The sequence below is a fragment of the Diaporthe amygdali genome (assembly GCF_026229845.1).
Source record: "Diaporthe amygdali strain CAA958 chromosome Unknown NODE_6_length_1560011_cov_65_102424, whole genome shotgun sequence".
Taxonomy (NCBI): domain Eukaryota; kingdom Fungi; phylum Ascomycota; class Sordariomycetes; order Diaporthales; family Diaporthaceae; genus Diaporthe; species Diaporthe amygdali.
The window spans coordinates 202,262-218,736 of record NW_026517026.1 but is presented as its reverse complement, the minus strand read 5'-3'; the positions used below and the strand labels follow the sequence as shown (position 1 = coordinate 218,736).

The 16,475-nt window shown below is 52.9% G+C and overlaps 4 protein-coding genes across 4 annotated transcripts; 2 read left to right on the top strand and 2 right to left on the bottom strand.

The window, feature by feature from the left end:
• Nucleotides 1-507: 507 nt before the first annotated feature.
• Nucleotides 508-7,834, top strand: J7T55_000819 (beta-ketoacyl synthase domain-containing protein; the record flags this gene model as incomplete). The annotated part of the gene is made up of 6 exons (XM_053140077.1): nucleotides 508-1,513; nucleotides 1,576-1,646; nucleotides 1,721-1,784; nucleotides 1,863-6,511; nucleotides 6,567-6,893; nucleotides 6,956-7,834. 6 exons carry the CDS (start codon nucleotides 508-510, stop codon nucleotides 7,832-7,834), a joined length of 6,996 nt encoding a protein of 2,331 aa, XP_052996472.1.
• Nucleotides 7,835-8,314: 480 nt separating this feature from the next.
• Nucleotides 8,315-9,814, bottom strand: J7T55_000818 (galactanbeta-galactosidase; the record flags this gene model as incomplete). Its single annotated transcript, XM_053140075.1, has 1 exon — nucleotides 8,315-9,814. One exon carries the CDS (start codon nucleotides 9,812-9,814, stop codon nucleotides 8,315-8,317), a length of 1,500 nt encoding a protein of 499 aa, XP_052996471.1.
• A 1,233-nt stretch (nucleotides 9,815-11,047) lies between these two features.
• On the bottom strand, nucleotides 11,048-11,701 carry J7T55_000817 (transcriptional coactivator p15 family protein; the record flags this gene model as incomplete). The annotated part of the gene is made up of 3 exons (XM_053140074.1): nucleotides 11,048-11,284; nucleotides 11,352-11,459; nucleotides 11,546-11,701. The coding sequence occupies 3 exons, from the start codon at nucleotides 11,699-11,701 to the stop codon at nucleotides 11,048-11,050; spliced, it is 501 nt and encodes a 166-aa protein (XP_052996470.1).
• A 957-nt stretch (nucleotides 11,702-12,658) lies between these two features.
• Nucleotides 12,659-15,871, top strand: J7T55_000816 (uncharacterized protein; the record flags this gene model as incomplete). Its single annotated transcript, XM_053140073.1, has 1 exon — nucleotides 12,659-15,871. The coding sequence occupies one exon, from the start codon at nucleotides 12,659-12,661 to the stop codon at nucleotides 15,869-15,871; it is 3,213 nt and encodes a 1,070-aa protein (XP_052996469.1).
• Between the last annotated feature and the right edge of the window lie 604 nt (nucleotides 15,872-16,475).

Here is a 16,475-nt window from a genome sequence, read left to right as displayed (position 1 = left end):
ACTGCCTCCTCGATTCAAAGGAGCGCTTCGACTTCCAAGTCGGTATTAGCGCACCGCCCCTAATATAGACCCTACTCTAGAACACTGGTGAACATGGGGAGAAGAACAAAAAGAAACGGGATCTGACACCGTGTATTAGCCGGAACGTTGGTTGCCAGTGGCGAGAAGGAGTGGGTCCCAATTTGATACTGTCCCGAGCCTCCTTAGGTCAAACCCTCTGTCTTGCTATCTCCTGCCAAGACTTGATAGACTGACCGATGTAGACGAGTAGTTCACGGACGATGCGGGACTTAGTTTTGTTCATCGAGTATACGTTCATATCTGAGAACTTTCATTCAGCGACATCTCATCTCTATCGACAACTTTTGTCATTTGCCGTCTTTTCATACATTTAGACGATGCTCATTCTGCTTCGAGTAATACAATAATTGCGAGCTTACTATGGCGCCCGCTGTTCTCAAAACTTGTTCGACCACGGACTCCTCGCCCACTACCGACAGTCCGATCATGGTCACTCCTCCATCTGACTTCTACGGTCCAGGGGACTATCCCTTTGATAGCCAATCTTGGCGCCATCAACCGGAAAATGGATCTTCACATGGGCACACGAACGGACTAAACGGCACACACCCAGAGCCAACGCCTCCACCAAAAACAATGCCTATTGCTATCGTGGGCATGGGCTGCCGCTTACCTGGCAATGTGTCAAGCCCTGCAGAATTCTGGGAGCTGTGCTCCCGCGCCCGAACTGGCTTCGGTCCAATCCCAAAGGATCGCTTCAACCATGATGCATACTATCATCCAAATGCAGGAAAGATGGGCTCATATCATGCTCAGGGTGGAAACTTCCTGACGCATGTTGACCTAAAGTCAATGGATGCACCCTTCTTTGGCTTGACCGAGAAAGAAGCCGTCTCAATGGACCCTCAACAGCGTCTACTACTTGAGTGCACCTTTGAAGCGCTTGAGAATGGGGGCATCCCAAAGCACTCCATCGTGGGCCAGGATGTGGGTGTTTTCGTTGGCGGGAGCTTGGCTGAGTACGAGCACCAAATGGCCCGCGACATCGATTCTATGCCCATGCATCAAGCCACTGGTTGCGCCCAGGCGATGCAATCCAACAGGATATCGCACTTTTTCGACCTACGTGGTCCCAGTTTCACTGCCGACACAGCATGCTCAGCAAGTCTTGTTGCGCTTCATCTCGCGTGCCAAAGCATGAGAGCCGGAGAGTCCACCCATGCCATTGTTGGGAGTTGCCATCTCAACATGCTACCAGAGTTCTGGTCTTCGTTTTCTTCGAGTAGATTACTTTCTGACTCGGGACGATCCATCGCATTCGATGGGCGGGGCACCGGATTCGGAAGAGGCGAAGGTTGTGGTGTCATCGTTCTAAAGCCTCTCGACGAAGCTCTGAGAAACAACGATATTATCAGGGCTGTCATCCACGGCTCGGGAATTAATCAAGATGGCAAAACACCAGGAATCACAATGCCCAACGGTCTTGAACAAGGTACGAAGTCACCCCCCAAAAAACGAAATTTCAACGTCCTAGTGCTAATATGTCGATTTCAGAACGGCTCATCAACAAGGTTTACAGAGATGCTGGCATCTCGCCAGCAGACTGTGGTTTTGTAGAGTGCCATGTAAGTACACACGGGAACTTCTCAACATTTCCTAATACTTCTCTCGTCAGAACGATGCTGATTTCCACGCTTAGGGCACTGGCACCAAAGTTGGGGACCCCATTGAGGCCACCGCTATTCATAATGCCATTGGCCAAGGTAGGACAGCCCGGGACCCTCTATATATAGGCTCCATAAAGTCCAATATTGGCCATTTGGAAGCTGCCTCCGGCATAGCCGCCGTTATCAAGGCTGTCATGATGCTTGAACGAGGGTTCTTACTTCCAAACCATGACTTCAAGGAGCCGAATGAGAAGATTCCGTGGAAAGAATGGAACTTGAAGGTTTTGAAACGCCAACAACCTTGGCCAAAGGCCAAGAAATACATCAGCGTCAACAATTTTGGGTTCGGCGGCACCAATGCACATGTTGTGTTAGGCAAGGCCCCTTCCATCCAGAAGCCTCAGCCTCCCAAGCCCAGCCAAGAAATCCCAAAACAACAAAACATGTCCATGCTACGCCTTTTCACAAGCGCGCAGTCAGCGAAAGCCAAGGACTCTAAACTAGTCAGCCAGAGCAACACAAAATTATTCATAATGACAGCCAACGACAAAACATCGCTGTTGTCAGTCATGAAAAGGATGGTCGTGTACCTGGAGCAAAGACCAGAAATCTTCCAGAAGGATTTGATGGACAACTTTGCGTACACGCTCGGCCAAAGACGCTCACTGCTTCAGTGGCGAGCTGCTATCGCTACCGACACTTCATTTGACTTGATCGAAAGTATCAACAGCGACAAGGTTGTTCCTTGCAAACAGTCTGCAGAGAAGCCCAGATTAGGTTTCATCTTCACCGGGCAAGGTGCACAATGGCACGCCATGGGTCGGGAGCTCTACCATCAGTACCCCATCTATGCCGCCAGTATAGACCGCTCGGATGAGTGCCTTCGCGAACTTGGTTCGGACTGGTCACTCAGTCAAGAACTCTTGGAGAGAGATGCCAAGAGCACAAAGGTTGGAGAGGCACACATTAGTCAGCCCTCATGCACAGCTGTTCAACTTGCTCTGATCGACTTGTTGCGTTCTTGGGATGTAGAACCAGTTGCCGTTGTCGGACACTCTAGTGGCGAGATTGGAGCGGCCTACGCAGCGGGCCTCCTCTCTTTCGAGTCAGCCATGGCAGTCGCTTACCACCGAGGTCGTTTGGTGCCTGTCCTGAAAAGGAGACATTCCGGCCTGAATGGAGCTATGATGGCGGTGGGAGGGACTCCTTCAGAGATCCAGCCTCTTATCGATGACCTCACGAACAATGCAGACATCGAGGGCAAAGTATCAGTAGCATGCTACAACAGTCCTTCCAGCCTTACAATATCCGGGGATTCCCCCGCGTTGACAGCGCTGGAAGACAGGCTGAAGTCAGAGCACCCAGACATGTTCTGTCGACGGCTACAGGTCGATACCGCATACCACTGCCATCATATGAACATGATCGCCGAGGAATATCGAGAATCAATTGTCCGGAAGATGCAACAGAGTTCTCAACAGAGTTCTCAACCCCACAGCAACGAGCCACCACAATTCTTCTCTTCTCTTCATGGTCATAGAGTTGATGGTCTTGAGTGCGCTCATGCAGAGTACTGGGTCCGCAATCTGACCAACCCAGTTCGCTTCTCGGAAGCACTCGACCACATGGTAAAGGAGGCAGACTTGGACATGCTTGTAGAGCTCGGTCCCCATTCCGCCTTACAAGGGCCAGTCAAGCAAATCCTCAAGGCCACAGCTACATCGGCCAACGGGGACAATAGCGCTTCACCTAATCGCGACTTTGCCAAATTGCCTTATGCTTCGGCGCTGGCAAGAGGGAAAAACGCAGTGCAAACTACCTTGGATCTGGCAGGCAATCTGTTCACGCGCGGTGCTTTCGTGAACATGGAAGCCATCAACTTTCCAAGCCATAACCACCACAGTGCTAATGGCAAGCTGCCATCGCTGCTGACGGACTTGCCGACGTATCCGTTTAATCACCAGCACAAGTTCTGGCACGAGCCACGACTCGCACATTCGCATAGGTACCGTGGTGATTCGGCCCACAATGACCTGATCGGCCTCGAGGCTATCTACTCCAACGATCTGGAGCCGACTTGGAGGAACATCGTTCGCCTTGACGACTTGCCTTGGCTCCGCCACCATGAGATCCAATCGGTAACCATCTTCCCCATCTCTGGCTACGCTGCCATGGCTCTCGAGGCAGTGTCAAAGTGGTGCCAGAAGAGAAACCTTCGGGAGCAAGTCATTGAGTTTGAGTTGAAAGACGTCGATGTCCTCAAGCCGTTGGTGTTCTCTGGCGGTGACTCTGACGTGGAGATGACGGTATCTCTCAAGCCAACCGACCCTCGAGACCCTGACGCCTGGTTAGAGTTCCAAATTTGTTCCTGGGTGCAGGATGCCGGCTGGACAAGACACTGCGTTGGTCTCGCTGCCGCGCAGCTTCGAGCTGCCGAGGAAAACGGAGCGAAACAGGCAAAGCTTTCGGGATCATCGTTGAAGCGGGAAATCAGCGAAGAGCTCGAGTTTGGCGACAGTCCTGCTTCATTCGATTGCGAGCAAATGTACGCACAGCTCTCAGATCTTGGCGTCTCCTACGGCCCATCCTTCCAAGGAATCAAGACGGTCAACTCTACACTGCAATGTTCTGCAGGCGATATTGCCGTCATTGATGTTGCCCACGACATGCCTAGTGAGCGTGTGTCGTGCGAGATTATTCAGCCAAATTTGCTTGAAGCCATCATTCAGATGTACTGGCCAGTTGCTTTATCAAATGGGGCCGGCCAGGGACTTGATGCGACTGTCTATCTGCCTTCTTCTATTGGCAGATTGAGAGTCTCGAACGACCTCGTGTCACTGGCCAAAGAGCCTGGAACAACATTCCAAACGTATTGCAAGGCCGCCTTCCCACTTATGAGTATTGGAGAACAGCCTCGGCCAAGCAAGGCTTCCATTGTTGCAGCAGCGTCTTCTTCTCAAGCAAACGGCAAAAAGTCAACCTCCGAGTACTTGATACAAGTTGATGATCTCAAGGTTTCTCCTGTAGCTGGTGGAGAAGCCCACGAGGAGAATAGTCTCACAAAGGCGCCCCGAGAGCTTTGCTACAAGCTTGAGTGGGAGCCTGTTGAAGCGCAAGACTCATCTTTGATGAAGTTCGAACAGGAGCTTGTGATCATTCATGCAACTTCAAAATACCAACATGTTCTGTCTCAGACTCTGTCTGACGCTTTATATCGAGCGACATCACGGCGTGCGATCACGGGCCCTCTGGGCGAGGTCGAGTGCGAGGGCAAGGTCGTGATTGTTCTTGACGAAATCGATCATCCCTTCCTCGCAAATCCAACTGAATCCCAATTTCAGAAGCTGAAAAGCGCCCTTCTTGGAGCTGGCGATACCAAGCCGCCACATGGCGTGCTTTGGGTGACCAATGGAGCCGCTCAGCCGGACTCCGGAATGATCACTGGCCTCAGTAGGACTGTTCGCTCGGAGACTCTACTGCCGTTTGCAAGTCTCGACCTCGAGAGCAGTGAGGAGAAAAAGGCAGTTGAATCCATCCTCTCTGTTGTAGGTCTCGTCTTTGGCTCCTTCGCAGATGGGCCAGAAAGCCGGGACAGCCATGAGCTTGAGTTCATGTGCCGCAATGGCACCGTCCTTACGCCACGGATCGAAAATGACGATTCAATGAATGGCTATGTCCAGAGAAAGTTGGATCCAAGCATACCGGAGCTGCAATCATTTGGAAAGGATGCTCGGCTCCTGAAGCTCAACTACGGCGGCTTATCCAGACATTCGACTGGCAATCTGCACTTCATTGACGATGACTCTGTTGACGAGCCTCTCTCACCAGATGAGATTGAATTCGAAGTCAAGGCGATCGGAACTAACTCCTCGGATATCGAAGTTGATGCGAATCCTGCGGGTCATCAACTTGGAATCGAAGCATCCGGAATCGTGACTCGGGTGGGTAATAAGTCCACCAATTTCACGCCAGGTCAGCGCATCGCTTGCTTGGCGCTTCCTGTTCCAGGCCGACACGGTAGTGGCATGTACAGGACTCGTGCACGATCTTCCTCTGCCACTGTTGTCCCTATACCGTCGACCCTGTCGTTTAAGGATGCCGCCGCGATGCCTTTGGCGTACTGCACCGCCTACTACGCAGTCATGACACAGGCTCGTGTTCAAGAAGGACAGAGCATTCTCATCCAGTACGGAGACAATTCCGACGCTATTTCCGTCGGCCACGCGATTATCTGTCTCTCTCAAGTGTTGCTCGGCACAACAGGCCAAATATACATGGCTGTTCAGTCTGAGGAGCAGAAGAAGCTTGTCGCAAGCGAATACGGCATTCTGGAGGACCATGTCTTCCTTTCGTCTCGCAGAGGTAACATTTCCTCTTTGTTACATGACAGCAGAGGGCCAGAGCATTGCAAAGAAGTCGATGCCGTTATCTCAGTGGGACGCTCAGCTGGCGCTTCAGGGGATAATGCGCATGTGGCTCAAGACTTATGGTCGTGCGTGGCTCCCTTTGGCTGCATGGTCGATGTCTACGTTGGAAAGACGGTCGATAGGGCCCACTCATTCAGCCCGGCCAGCAACAATGTGTCTCGATCAAACACCTCCTACTTCAGCCTCGACATGTTTGAACTAGGTGCCCAGAGACCAGACCTATTGAGAAATCTAGTCTCCAAGGTTGCGGGTCTAATCGGGGCTGACAAGCTGCGTTCACTGCCAATGGTCAAGACAGCATCTTTGTCAGAAGTGGAAGACATATTCAAGCAGCTCCAAAGTTGTCAGCAGTCGGAGAAGGTCGTAGTGACGGTGGAAGCCGATTGTAGCATCCTCGTAAGTAGTCGCCACCCTCAAGCGAAGGTCTGAGAAAAGCTAACCACATTTACAGGCAACTCAGCGTACTAATCCACCAAAGTCGATGCTTCGCCCAGACGCGACGTACGTGCTCATCGGCGGTGCAGGCGGCCTTGGTCGTAGCATGGCTCGATGGATGGTTTCCAACGGCGCAAGGAACATTGTTCTCGTGTCTCGGAGCGCTTCTGCCTCAGGAAAGGTGAAAGAGCTCATGAATGACTTAAGAGCCACGGCCGGTGCCAATATTCTTCTTCGCCGTTGTGATGTGGCAGATAAATCAAGCGTTGATGCCTTGTTCCAGAGTGGCATCAGTGATCTGCCTCCTGTGCGAGGAATTGTTCACGGCTCTATGGTGCTCAAGGTATGTCACTTGATCTTGATGGCGAAAGAAAAGTAGGAACTCAGCTAATGTGATCTTTTCAGGATGTCCTCTTCGAGAAGATGTCTTACAGTGATTATGTGTCAGTCATCGAGTCTAAGGTTCAAGGTGCATGGAACCTCCACCAAGCCACAAGTGGAACAAAGATGGACTTCTTCGTTGCCATCTCGTCGACAGCCGGCGTTGTTGGCAACCGTGGCCAAGCAGCCTACGCTGCGGCCAACACTTTCCTGGACAGCTTTGTCCAGTACCGCATCTCCCAAGGACTTCCCGCCGTCTCATTGGACCTCACAGCTGTCGCAGATGCGGGTTACCTGGCAGAATCAGGCACAGGCGACAGTGATGGAGCCGACCGAGCCGCCGAAGTTGCCAGGAACTTGGGCGCAGAAAGCACAATGTATGAAGCTGAGGTGCTCGCCCTATTGAGCGCAGCCATCGAAGGCCGCACGTCAAGTTGCAATCATCAAATTGTAACGGGCGTGCGAATTCCAGCAGATAGGAGTAGGCAACCTTTCTGGACGACAGATGCCAAGTTCAAGCATCTGCGCCAGGAAGCCGAAATACAAATCAAACAGAAGGAAGAAGAGGAGGGAAGCTCGGCGGCTAACGGTGGCGCTGCATCGGTGTCTTTCAACGCCATGTTGAAGACGGCGCAGAACACGGCAGAAGCCGAGGATGTCATCTGCAAGGGCCTGGTGCACAAGATCGCGGCCCTGTTGATGCTAGAGGAGAGCGATCTTGATGTCACGCGCACCCTGTCGCACTACCCGCTCGACTCGCTCGTGGCCATCGAGATCCGCAACTTCCTGACGCGTGAGTTCGAGGCGAACTTGCAGGTGCTGGAGTTGCTGAGCAGCGGGAGCATTCAGTTCCTCAGCAAGGCCGTGTGCTCCAAGAGTAAGCTCTGCCAGGCTCTGGCGTGATGACTATGATTTGATAAGTTTAGAATATGCCCAGGTGGCTGGAGTTGGGGTGTTTACGGAATTTGAGTTAGAAGATAACTTGCGCCATCATAAATATTTTATTTTGTAGCACATTTAGCAATACATACCCGTAGTATATATACATATCATAACTATGAGACTTGATCTCTTGAATGAATTTACTGCACAATGTATGTTCCTCATTGCTGATGCTTTAGTTTTTAGTATGCATTTCCGAGAGGGCCTCAAGAAACGAACATTCTTAGACTTCTAGTGCTCTTCCTCTGTGCAGAAGAAAACCAGCCCAGCGCCACGGTGTCGTCGCTTCATCAATCCTGCGATTCGCCTCATTTACAAAATTCATCTAGACGATCTAGGAAAGGCAGAGAAGACAATACATTGAACAATTGGAATATCTACAACCCACATCACGAGCACACATATGCGCTACGAAGAATATATACATGGAAACAAGTGGCCCTAGAAGCTTCGGCGCGTAGCACTGACTGTCAAGTTGCTAGTCTTCTCAGTCGGGTACACCACAACACGCTCCAGATCAGCCCCCTTGTAATCGAACCCGTTCGACAGACCGCCGACAGTGATGGTGTTGTTGTTGCCCTTCTCCAGGGTCAGGAGCAGTGGCGTCGACAGGATAATTCCCTTGTTCGTGTCCCTCTGGAACAGTGTCTCGACGTTCTCCGTGTCTCCATTCACCACCACGCTGCTGATGCGCCGCAGCTGCCACTTCCCACCGATGCGGTCGGGGGTACCACCAGGCTGGTTACCAAAGCCCATGTCATCCGTGTTCTGGTAGTGGAAAGATACCCACTGCGGCTCGCCGGTGCCCTCGATGCCGGAGAAAGTGACGGTGCTGTCGTTGCCGTAGATACCGGTGGCGATGAGTCCACCAGCCGCGAAGTTGGCCTCCTGCAGGAACGCGTCTCCAGCGACCGCGGCGTCGTGCGCATAATATGATGTGCCTTCTACAGGGCTCCACTCGCCGGTTTTGACGTCTAGGTCGTACACGTCGTTCCAGACGAGCTCGAGGGACTTCTTTTCGTCGTCGATGTCTATCGGCAGCCAGATGTAGCGGCTCTCCCACAGCGAGTTGCTGTCCCACTGGTCGCCGAGATACAGATGTGTGACCTGCTTTGTGCCGTTGATGCGCAGGATGAAGCCGCTTTGGCTGTTGTAGGTGCGCGTGTCGAGTGGAGCGACGGTGAAGGGCTGGCTCCAAGGTCCAGGGAGGCTATCAGCACGGAAGGCCACGACATCATTTGGTCGGTAACCTGTTTTGTGGCTCATGAGGATGTAGTAACTGTTATCTGTCTGCACTATGCCGGGTGCTTCAAGATCGAACTTGTTGAATCGGTAGACTACCTCATCCAGCTCGGTGACTGCATCGTTGTAGGAGGTGATGTAGTCGTCCCTCCCCTCGACGGTATCACCGTTCGAGTATAGCGCGTACGATCTTCCGTCTTTATAATCGGTAAATAGCCCAAAGTCCTGGGACCAGTTACCGAGAGGCTTGGTAGCCGAGACAAACTCGTAAGGCCCGGTGATGTTGTCGGATGTTGCCAAGCCTTGCAGTAGAAGACCATATGTGGAGTTGTCGGCGTGCCACCACATATGATACTTGCTTGTGACCTCACTGTAGACCACCTTGGGCCGCTGTATGATCTTGTCCAGCCCGAGCAGCGGGTCACCCTCGATGGGCGCGAGCGCGAGCCCGTGGGAAGTCCACGTCGCCAGGTCACTGGAGCTGTAGACGGAAACGCCGCCGCCCTCTGTCTGGCCCTCAGTCTTGTACTCGCCGAACCAGAAGAAGTCGCCGCTCGCCGGATCGAGCACCACATTGCCTGCGTGTGCGTTGACGAGGTTGCCATCTGTGTCACGCCATCGCCCACCTGGCACAATATAGCGTGCCGTCGAGGTGGCGGTCCACGCCGCGGTGATGCACAGGAGGCGGAGAGGCAACATCGCGAGTCGGGTTGTCTGGAAGAACTCAGGCGCTGCCTTCTCGGATCACGGAAGGCGTCCGTTGCCTCCCAGCTTGGGCCATCGGCTCATTTATACATAAAGGGGACCCTGGTGATATGCCAAGACCCGCCGTCGCGATGATACGGCGGGCTTTACACCGAGAGAAATCCACTCCCCGCAGCACGCCATGAATTCACCCGGACAAGTCATTTTGGTAGTCTGGGCAATTCTTAGCATGATGAAATGACTATCATTTTATGTCCGCGAGCAGGGGCCTACGTCCTTCTATGGAGAAGGATTCTGGCCGTTTCTTGTTTGCGGCTTGGGAGATCGGAGGTTTGCTGCCGCGCCAAGATAACACTACGCGCTTAGAACAGTCAACATTCGGCGAGTCCTCCTCACCTGGGCAGCTGGGTAGTATACTTACCACCACGGCCTCCTGAACAGACAGCAGCAGACTACTAGGTATTCCAGCCGGGAATTTCGGTAAAATAGCTTCGATCTTGTCTGTATCACTACATGAATTTCGTAATGAAGCCCAAACAATAAAACAGTGAGCTGAAAGCTTCCGTTTCACTGCGGAACTGCCTTCGTCTGACACAACTTTGCGATAAAGAATGCGCCATGCCACGAACGTTGACAAAGCGCCAGAGCAGTATTCTAATAAAATACTGAACCGACCAACAAGACGACTAATCTGTGAATGAAGTTTCTAATCAACGTGTGGAACACATCTTTATAGCCGTTTCAAGTTACGGGACGGTAAGATGAACAACTTTACAAAGTAATATATGACTTTCGAGAAATTGTCACAAACCCCTCTCTACATGGTCTCGATGAAAGCTATCATTTGCTTGACTAATTCATCTGGTCTTGATAGAACCAGTGACGACACCTGGTATCCCATCGCCGATCATCCGCTGGTAAATTGTGACGTCAAGTGTATCATTCAATTTGAGAGTGAACCTGACCCCCTAGGTGAGAAGAGAACTGTCCCGAGACATCAATTCGACCATGCCACAAAGTACGAGCAAGAGACGAGAGGAAGAGTGCCTCTTTCTTTTTATCTCTTGCATTCCACAACCATCCGAGCCTATGACGGACGCCGTTGCCAGTACAATCTTTTCGATTTATGGGAGAAAAGTCTTCCCTGATGAACACCGTCCGTGAAACCTATTCATTAAGCCAATTCTCATTAATGTTCCCGAAGTGGTTGGCCACATGATGGAACTCTCAGTCTGAGTCCTCGTCCTCGTCGCTGGTGGCCTCGATGTTGGCCTTCTTGGCCTTAGAATCCTTCTTCTTGGATTTGACGGGCTTCTCGTCCAACTCCTCCTCAGCGTCCACCTCGGCGTCGTCCTCGGCAGCATCGCCGCCTGCGATCTTGACACCATGTTTGCGCAGCTCTTTGGTGATTGCTGGGACGTTGCCGACGAGAGTCTGATACTGCTCAACTGAGAGCATGATGCCCTGCATGTCTGTCAGCGTACATGACTCGCCGTCTAAATCCTAGGTACCTTGGACTGTTCTCGCCTACCTTCTTCCCGGGCCTCATCTCACCGGATTTGTCCTCATAATATTCCCTGAGGTTGACGAACCAGTTTCCCTTGAACTCCTGAACAACAATGCGCCTTTTCCCCGACAGCTTCATGAAGGTCTCGTCAGTGTCTTGTACGGATACACGAGTAAGCTCGGGTGAGCGTCGGAGCGATTGACAGAAAGCGAACCAACCTCCCAAAAGGCATTGCCCTCGTCGTCGACGTTTGTTCCATTTTTTGAGCTAGACCCCTTCTTGACCTCCTTCTTGACCTTCTTGGACGCCTTTGCGGGCCGCTCATCACCGCTGGAGTTGTCGCTCACAACGAAGCTAGAGCTGCGCTTGCCCATTTTGCTGGTGGTGCAGAGATGTGATGACGTCAGTGTTTTGACTGTCAAGGAAGGATGTGATGGATAGAGTTGAGGTGCGTCCCAGGGATGAAAAGATCGAAACTGAATGAGCAGATGAAAGAGGTTGAGTAAGCTTCTAACGTGCAGTATGTTTTTGAACGGCTCAGAGGCTACACACGTGCATGACAAACGCTCCCTTCACCCTGTCAAACGAAGCGGGAAGCTGCCTTCTGTTTGCAGTCGCACACACATAGAGCTCGAATTGGGGGAGACGCGTCGGAGAGAGCGCGTCCAAGAGCTGCACATGCACCTGCCCGCCTTATCCTTATCAGCAGCACCTAGTCTACATACCTGGGGTGCGTGTCAGGGTTAGGACTGAGGCAAGCCGAGGCAGCAAGGAGGCAGCAAGGAGGCAGCAAGGAGGCAGCAAGGAGGCAGAAGGGAGTCGCAGAAGTGGGGCCCCAATTACTGCATCTTGGAGGCAATCTTGGCAACAGTGGAAAGAAAATTGGGGATGCAACTCCCGAAATAGCACAGACGTTTTTGGACAATCGGCTGTCCGCCCTCGAAACCTCGACTCCAGCCAGGGGTTCGTCCTGATTGACTTATTCACGAATCTGCGAAACAGTCCCTGACCGGCTGCGCATCGTCTTTCTCTCTTTGGGCCGTACCTGGTTTGCTTCGTCTTTTCGCTGTTCCAATCTGGATCTGAATCTGAGCTGTTAAATCCATTGACAACCCACACTGACACGTGGCCCTCCCTTTGCTGACCACCGGCCTTTCACTCTCGTCTCTTTCCACCCGCACGCGCCCTCCACATTCCTGTCGGATCCTCACCGACGAGAAATGCTCCGGACCACTTGAGGCAGTCGACAGGTCCACCACTATCCCTGCAATGAGGACAAGCTTCCTGTCATGACTGCCGGTGATGCACCATCTCGCTCAACTGCCGACAACATGGCCGCCGACGATAAGATAGACCCAAATTCTCCGAGGACCGCCATCAACGGCGCGCCCGTCTCGATCGATTCGCAGACGAAATCCTCGCTTCCCGTCCCCAAAAATCCACAGGCCGCGAAGCCCGACGACGATGTCACGACTCGCATCTTTCAGTTCCTCTCCACTGCCACGCCGGGCACCTTATCCGGCATCGCCGTCGGCCTTGCTGCCGTCACCTACTTTGTCCTCGGCCAGATCGGCCTGCTCTTGATCGGTGCCTTTGGGGGCGTTGCGCTGTATGTACACTGGGAAGCCTCGAACCCCGATTATGCGAGAGCGGTTCGTGGAGAGAATGGCGTAGACATCGTCACAAGATTGCTGGGCGAGAAAAATGCTCTGAGGGATGTGGACGCAGACCGAAAGGCGACGGAAGACGATGAGGCCATATTCCTTGCCCAAAGCTTTGCAGACTTCCAGCCTGAGACCCAAGAAGCCCTCAATGGCCTTGTTGATGCTGTGATCAGGGATTATGTGAAATGGTGGTATGATCCGATCGTTCCGTCTGACAGGTCGTTCCCTCTGTCTTGCCGCAGAGTCTTGACCTCGTTCCTCGTTTCTATTGGGAATTGTTTGGGCAAGAAGAGACCAGCCGACAGCTTCCTCGATTTCCTGACAAACACTTCGTCGATCGTCATCGTCTTCTTCTCCGAGCTATCACAAGCCTTCGCCGATCTACCTCCAGACTCTACCATGACCGCTGCCGATGCCGTCTACAACTACCTCGCTTCAAACCCCGACTCAAATCTGTCGCACCTGTTGAGTCAAAGACACCAGGCTTCTAAGTTCAAGTCTGTGGCTGATGACCTGCTGGGGTTCCTCGACAGACCAACACATGATTGCGACCCGGCGAAGACATTCCTGCGCGAGATTCTCGCCAGCGTTATCCTGGAAATGTCCCTCCAGACATGCTCCAAGGCTGAGTGGATAAACGGCTGGATAGTCTACCTTCTCGAAGCCGGGGAGCCTGATTTCAGCCAAGCTATCGACGTCGGAATGCAGACAGGCCCGGAGGCGAACAATGCCGTGTTCGCCGACATGGATGGCAATGTCGGAAACATCGGCCTGACCAAGGGGAATCGCAACTCGCTCGAACTAGAGAAGGCACGCCGCAGGGAACCCGCCCAGGCCCACAAAAAGAAGCTCAGCAAGGCGGATGAAGAGATGGAGGTATTGGAAGAGATGAAACGGATGAACCAGATGCTTCTCGACGAGGATGCGCGCAGGTCCAAGGACTTCCGGGCATTTCAGGAGGGCAAGGAATCGCAGGCTTCTAAAGCGGAGGTCTCTCAGCGATTGGCGGATGCCCTTCAGAGGAACGCTGACGAACTTGACATTCAGTCAAAGCCTGCAGTTGTCCCGAAGCCTGCTCCAGACAACACAGACACACCAGCTGCAAGTGTTTCGGGTCTTGCTTCCTCAGACAAGGCCACATCAAATTCGAGTGAAGGACGACCCAGCAAAGAGCTTCCGCCGACACCTCAAAGCATAGACTCCCGCAGCCCGAAAGGGGCTACGCAACATGGCCACCAGCAGTCATTCACTAGCTTCGACCAGATTGTTCCCCCGAGCCAGGATGACAGCGACCAGAGCGATGCAGACCCGAAGACAGTCACGCCGCTCACCCTGCACAACGCCAAGATAACTATATACGATGACGGAACAGTTGACAAGAATCGAATTAAGACAAAGCCTACGTGGGACTACCTGATTCAAATAGAACCGTCATCATCGCACTACTCTGGATGGATGATTGTTCGACAATACTTCGATTTCGAAAAGCTACACGAGGTTCTTCGCAGGATAGCGACAATCTCAGGCATCACCGCATTCACGGAGCAACACAAAGAGCTACCACAGTTCAAGGTTCATACGCGTGAATCCCTTCGTGGTGAGCTGGAGCGCTACCTTCGCGACGCGTGCTGGTATAAGGCCCTCGCAGAGAGTGAAGGAATGAAGAGATTCCTGGACAAGGACCAGGGCCACACCCGGACGGAATCGAAGTCCGGCTTCCAGGCGGTCGAGAGCTTTGGCAAGAATGTGTTTGGTGCCTTGGCAAGCGCGCCAAAAGGAGTAGCTGAGGGTGGGAAGGTGATCGCAGGTGGCGTGACTGGGGTCTTTGGGAATTTCGGATTGTCGAGAAAGCCAACGACCCAATCCTTACCCGAGACTGCAGCCAACGGCAACTCTAATCGGCTCTCTGTTTCCACGCCGCCTCGAGTCGACAGTTCCCTTGCGATCAATACGCTGAACGGCCCGCGGAAACCAAGAGACAGCTTGGACAGTCAACGATCTTCTATCATAGCCACACAGCCTGGGAAGATGCCTCCCATGGAACGTCGCCCAAGCTATCAGTCACAGGGCGAACCGGACAGCGAGAACCCACAGCTAGCTCGATCAGACCGTTGGGACAGGGCTTCACCAAGCGCGTTGAGCAGCAAGGCTAACAGCCGGGCGTCCAGTATCGCGCCACTTCGCTCACCTCTCAAATCTCCCTCAACACTTAGTCTCGATGCGCTTCGACTTCCTCCGCCTCCCGATGCGATGCCTGATGACTGGGGCTCACCCGTCAGTCCCCAGGTATCTCGGTCTCAGGAGAACATTCTGGATTTGACTTCGCAGGGCAAAAGGACACCGAATGGGGGATCTAGGCAACCTAGGCCGACGAGGCAACACTCGAAAATCACCGAGCAAGAGACGAGAGTTGCTGTTGAGCTTGTATTCGCCATCATCAACGAGCTCTACTCCCTCTCCTCAGCCTGGAACTTCCGCCGCACGCTGCTTGCTGCGGCGAAGTCGTTCCTGCTGCGTCCGGGCAACCCGTCACTAGTGTCTATCCAAAAGATGATTCAGGATTCAGTGATCGAGGCAAATTCGTCTGATGAAGGCATTGCCGCCCATTTGCGCAAGATGCGAGAGAACACGCTACCGACAGAGGAAGAGCTGAAGGCTTGGCCGCCGGAGTCAAGCCAGGAGGAGAAGGATAAGCTCCGAGAAAAAGCCCGCCGCCTCCTCATTCAAAGTGGAGTTCCTGCTGCCCTGTCTGGCGTTATGGGGCAGAATGCCACCAACGAAGCCCTGGGCCGCATATTCGACTGCCTGCAGATCGAAGAGGTGGCAAGAGGACTCATGTTTGGAATCATGCTCCAAGGCATGCGGGTCATTACGCATTAATCGAACTAGAGGCGTCGTAGCTCTTTGTGCGCGACGAACGAAATACAGCATGTACGATGGGATGAAAACGACGCCAAGCCCCCCTGGAGTGGGCAATATGAAATGCAAGACAGCAGGCACGCGACGAAAAGTCGCACATTTTACCCGGAGCACCTTTGAGTAGACTTATCGGTGGCAACGACAGCCAGGGCCAAGGGCTCACGCCATGTATGATGATGAGTGCCATCCATGGAATACATAACACAGTGCACACTAATCAACCCCATTCACGGATATCTCGGCGGGCTGGAGATCTGGGATCGATCATCGAGCATATTGAATGGCTGGTCATACCCGAGTGGCTATGGAGCATTTCAATTTTTGAGGCGGGGATGTACAGTGTATAGTTATTGGACCTTGATAATAGAGGAATGTTGGTATGATCTGTGTGCAACTCCCATTACTCTTGACGTGATATGACAGCTGCCAGCGCATGGTGTTTGGTTTTTGCTTGTGTGGAATGCCATAGGACCCCTGCCATGGAGAGGCCAAGTCGGGCACCCGCATGTCTGACGAGCACAGACGGCTAGACACAAGCTTCTGCCGAGCCGGATCGCCCATGCCA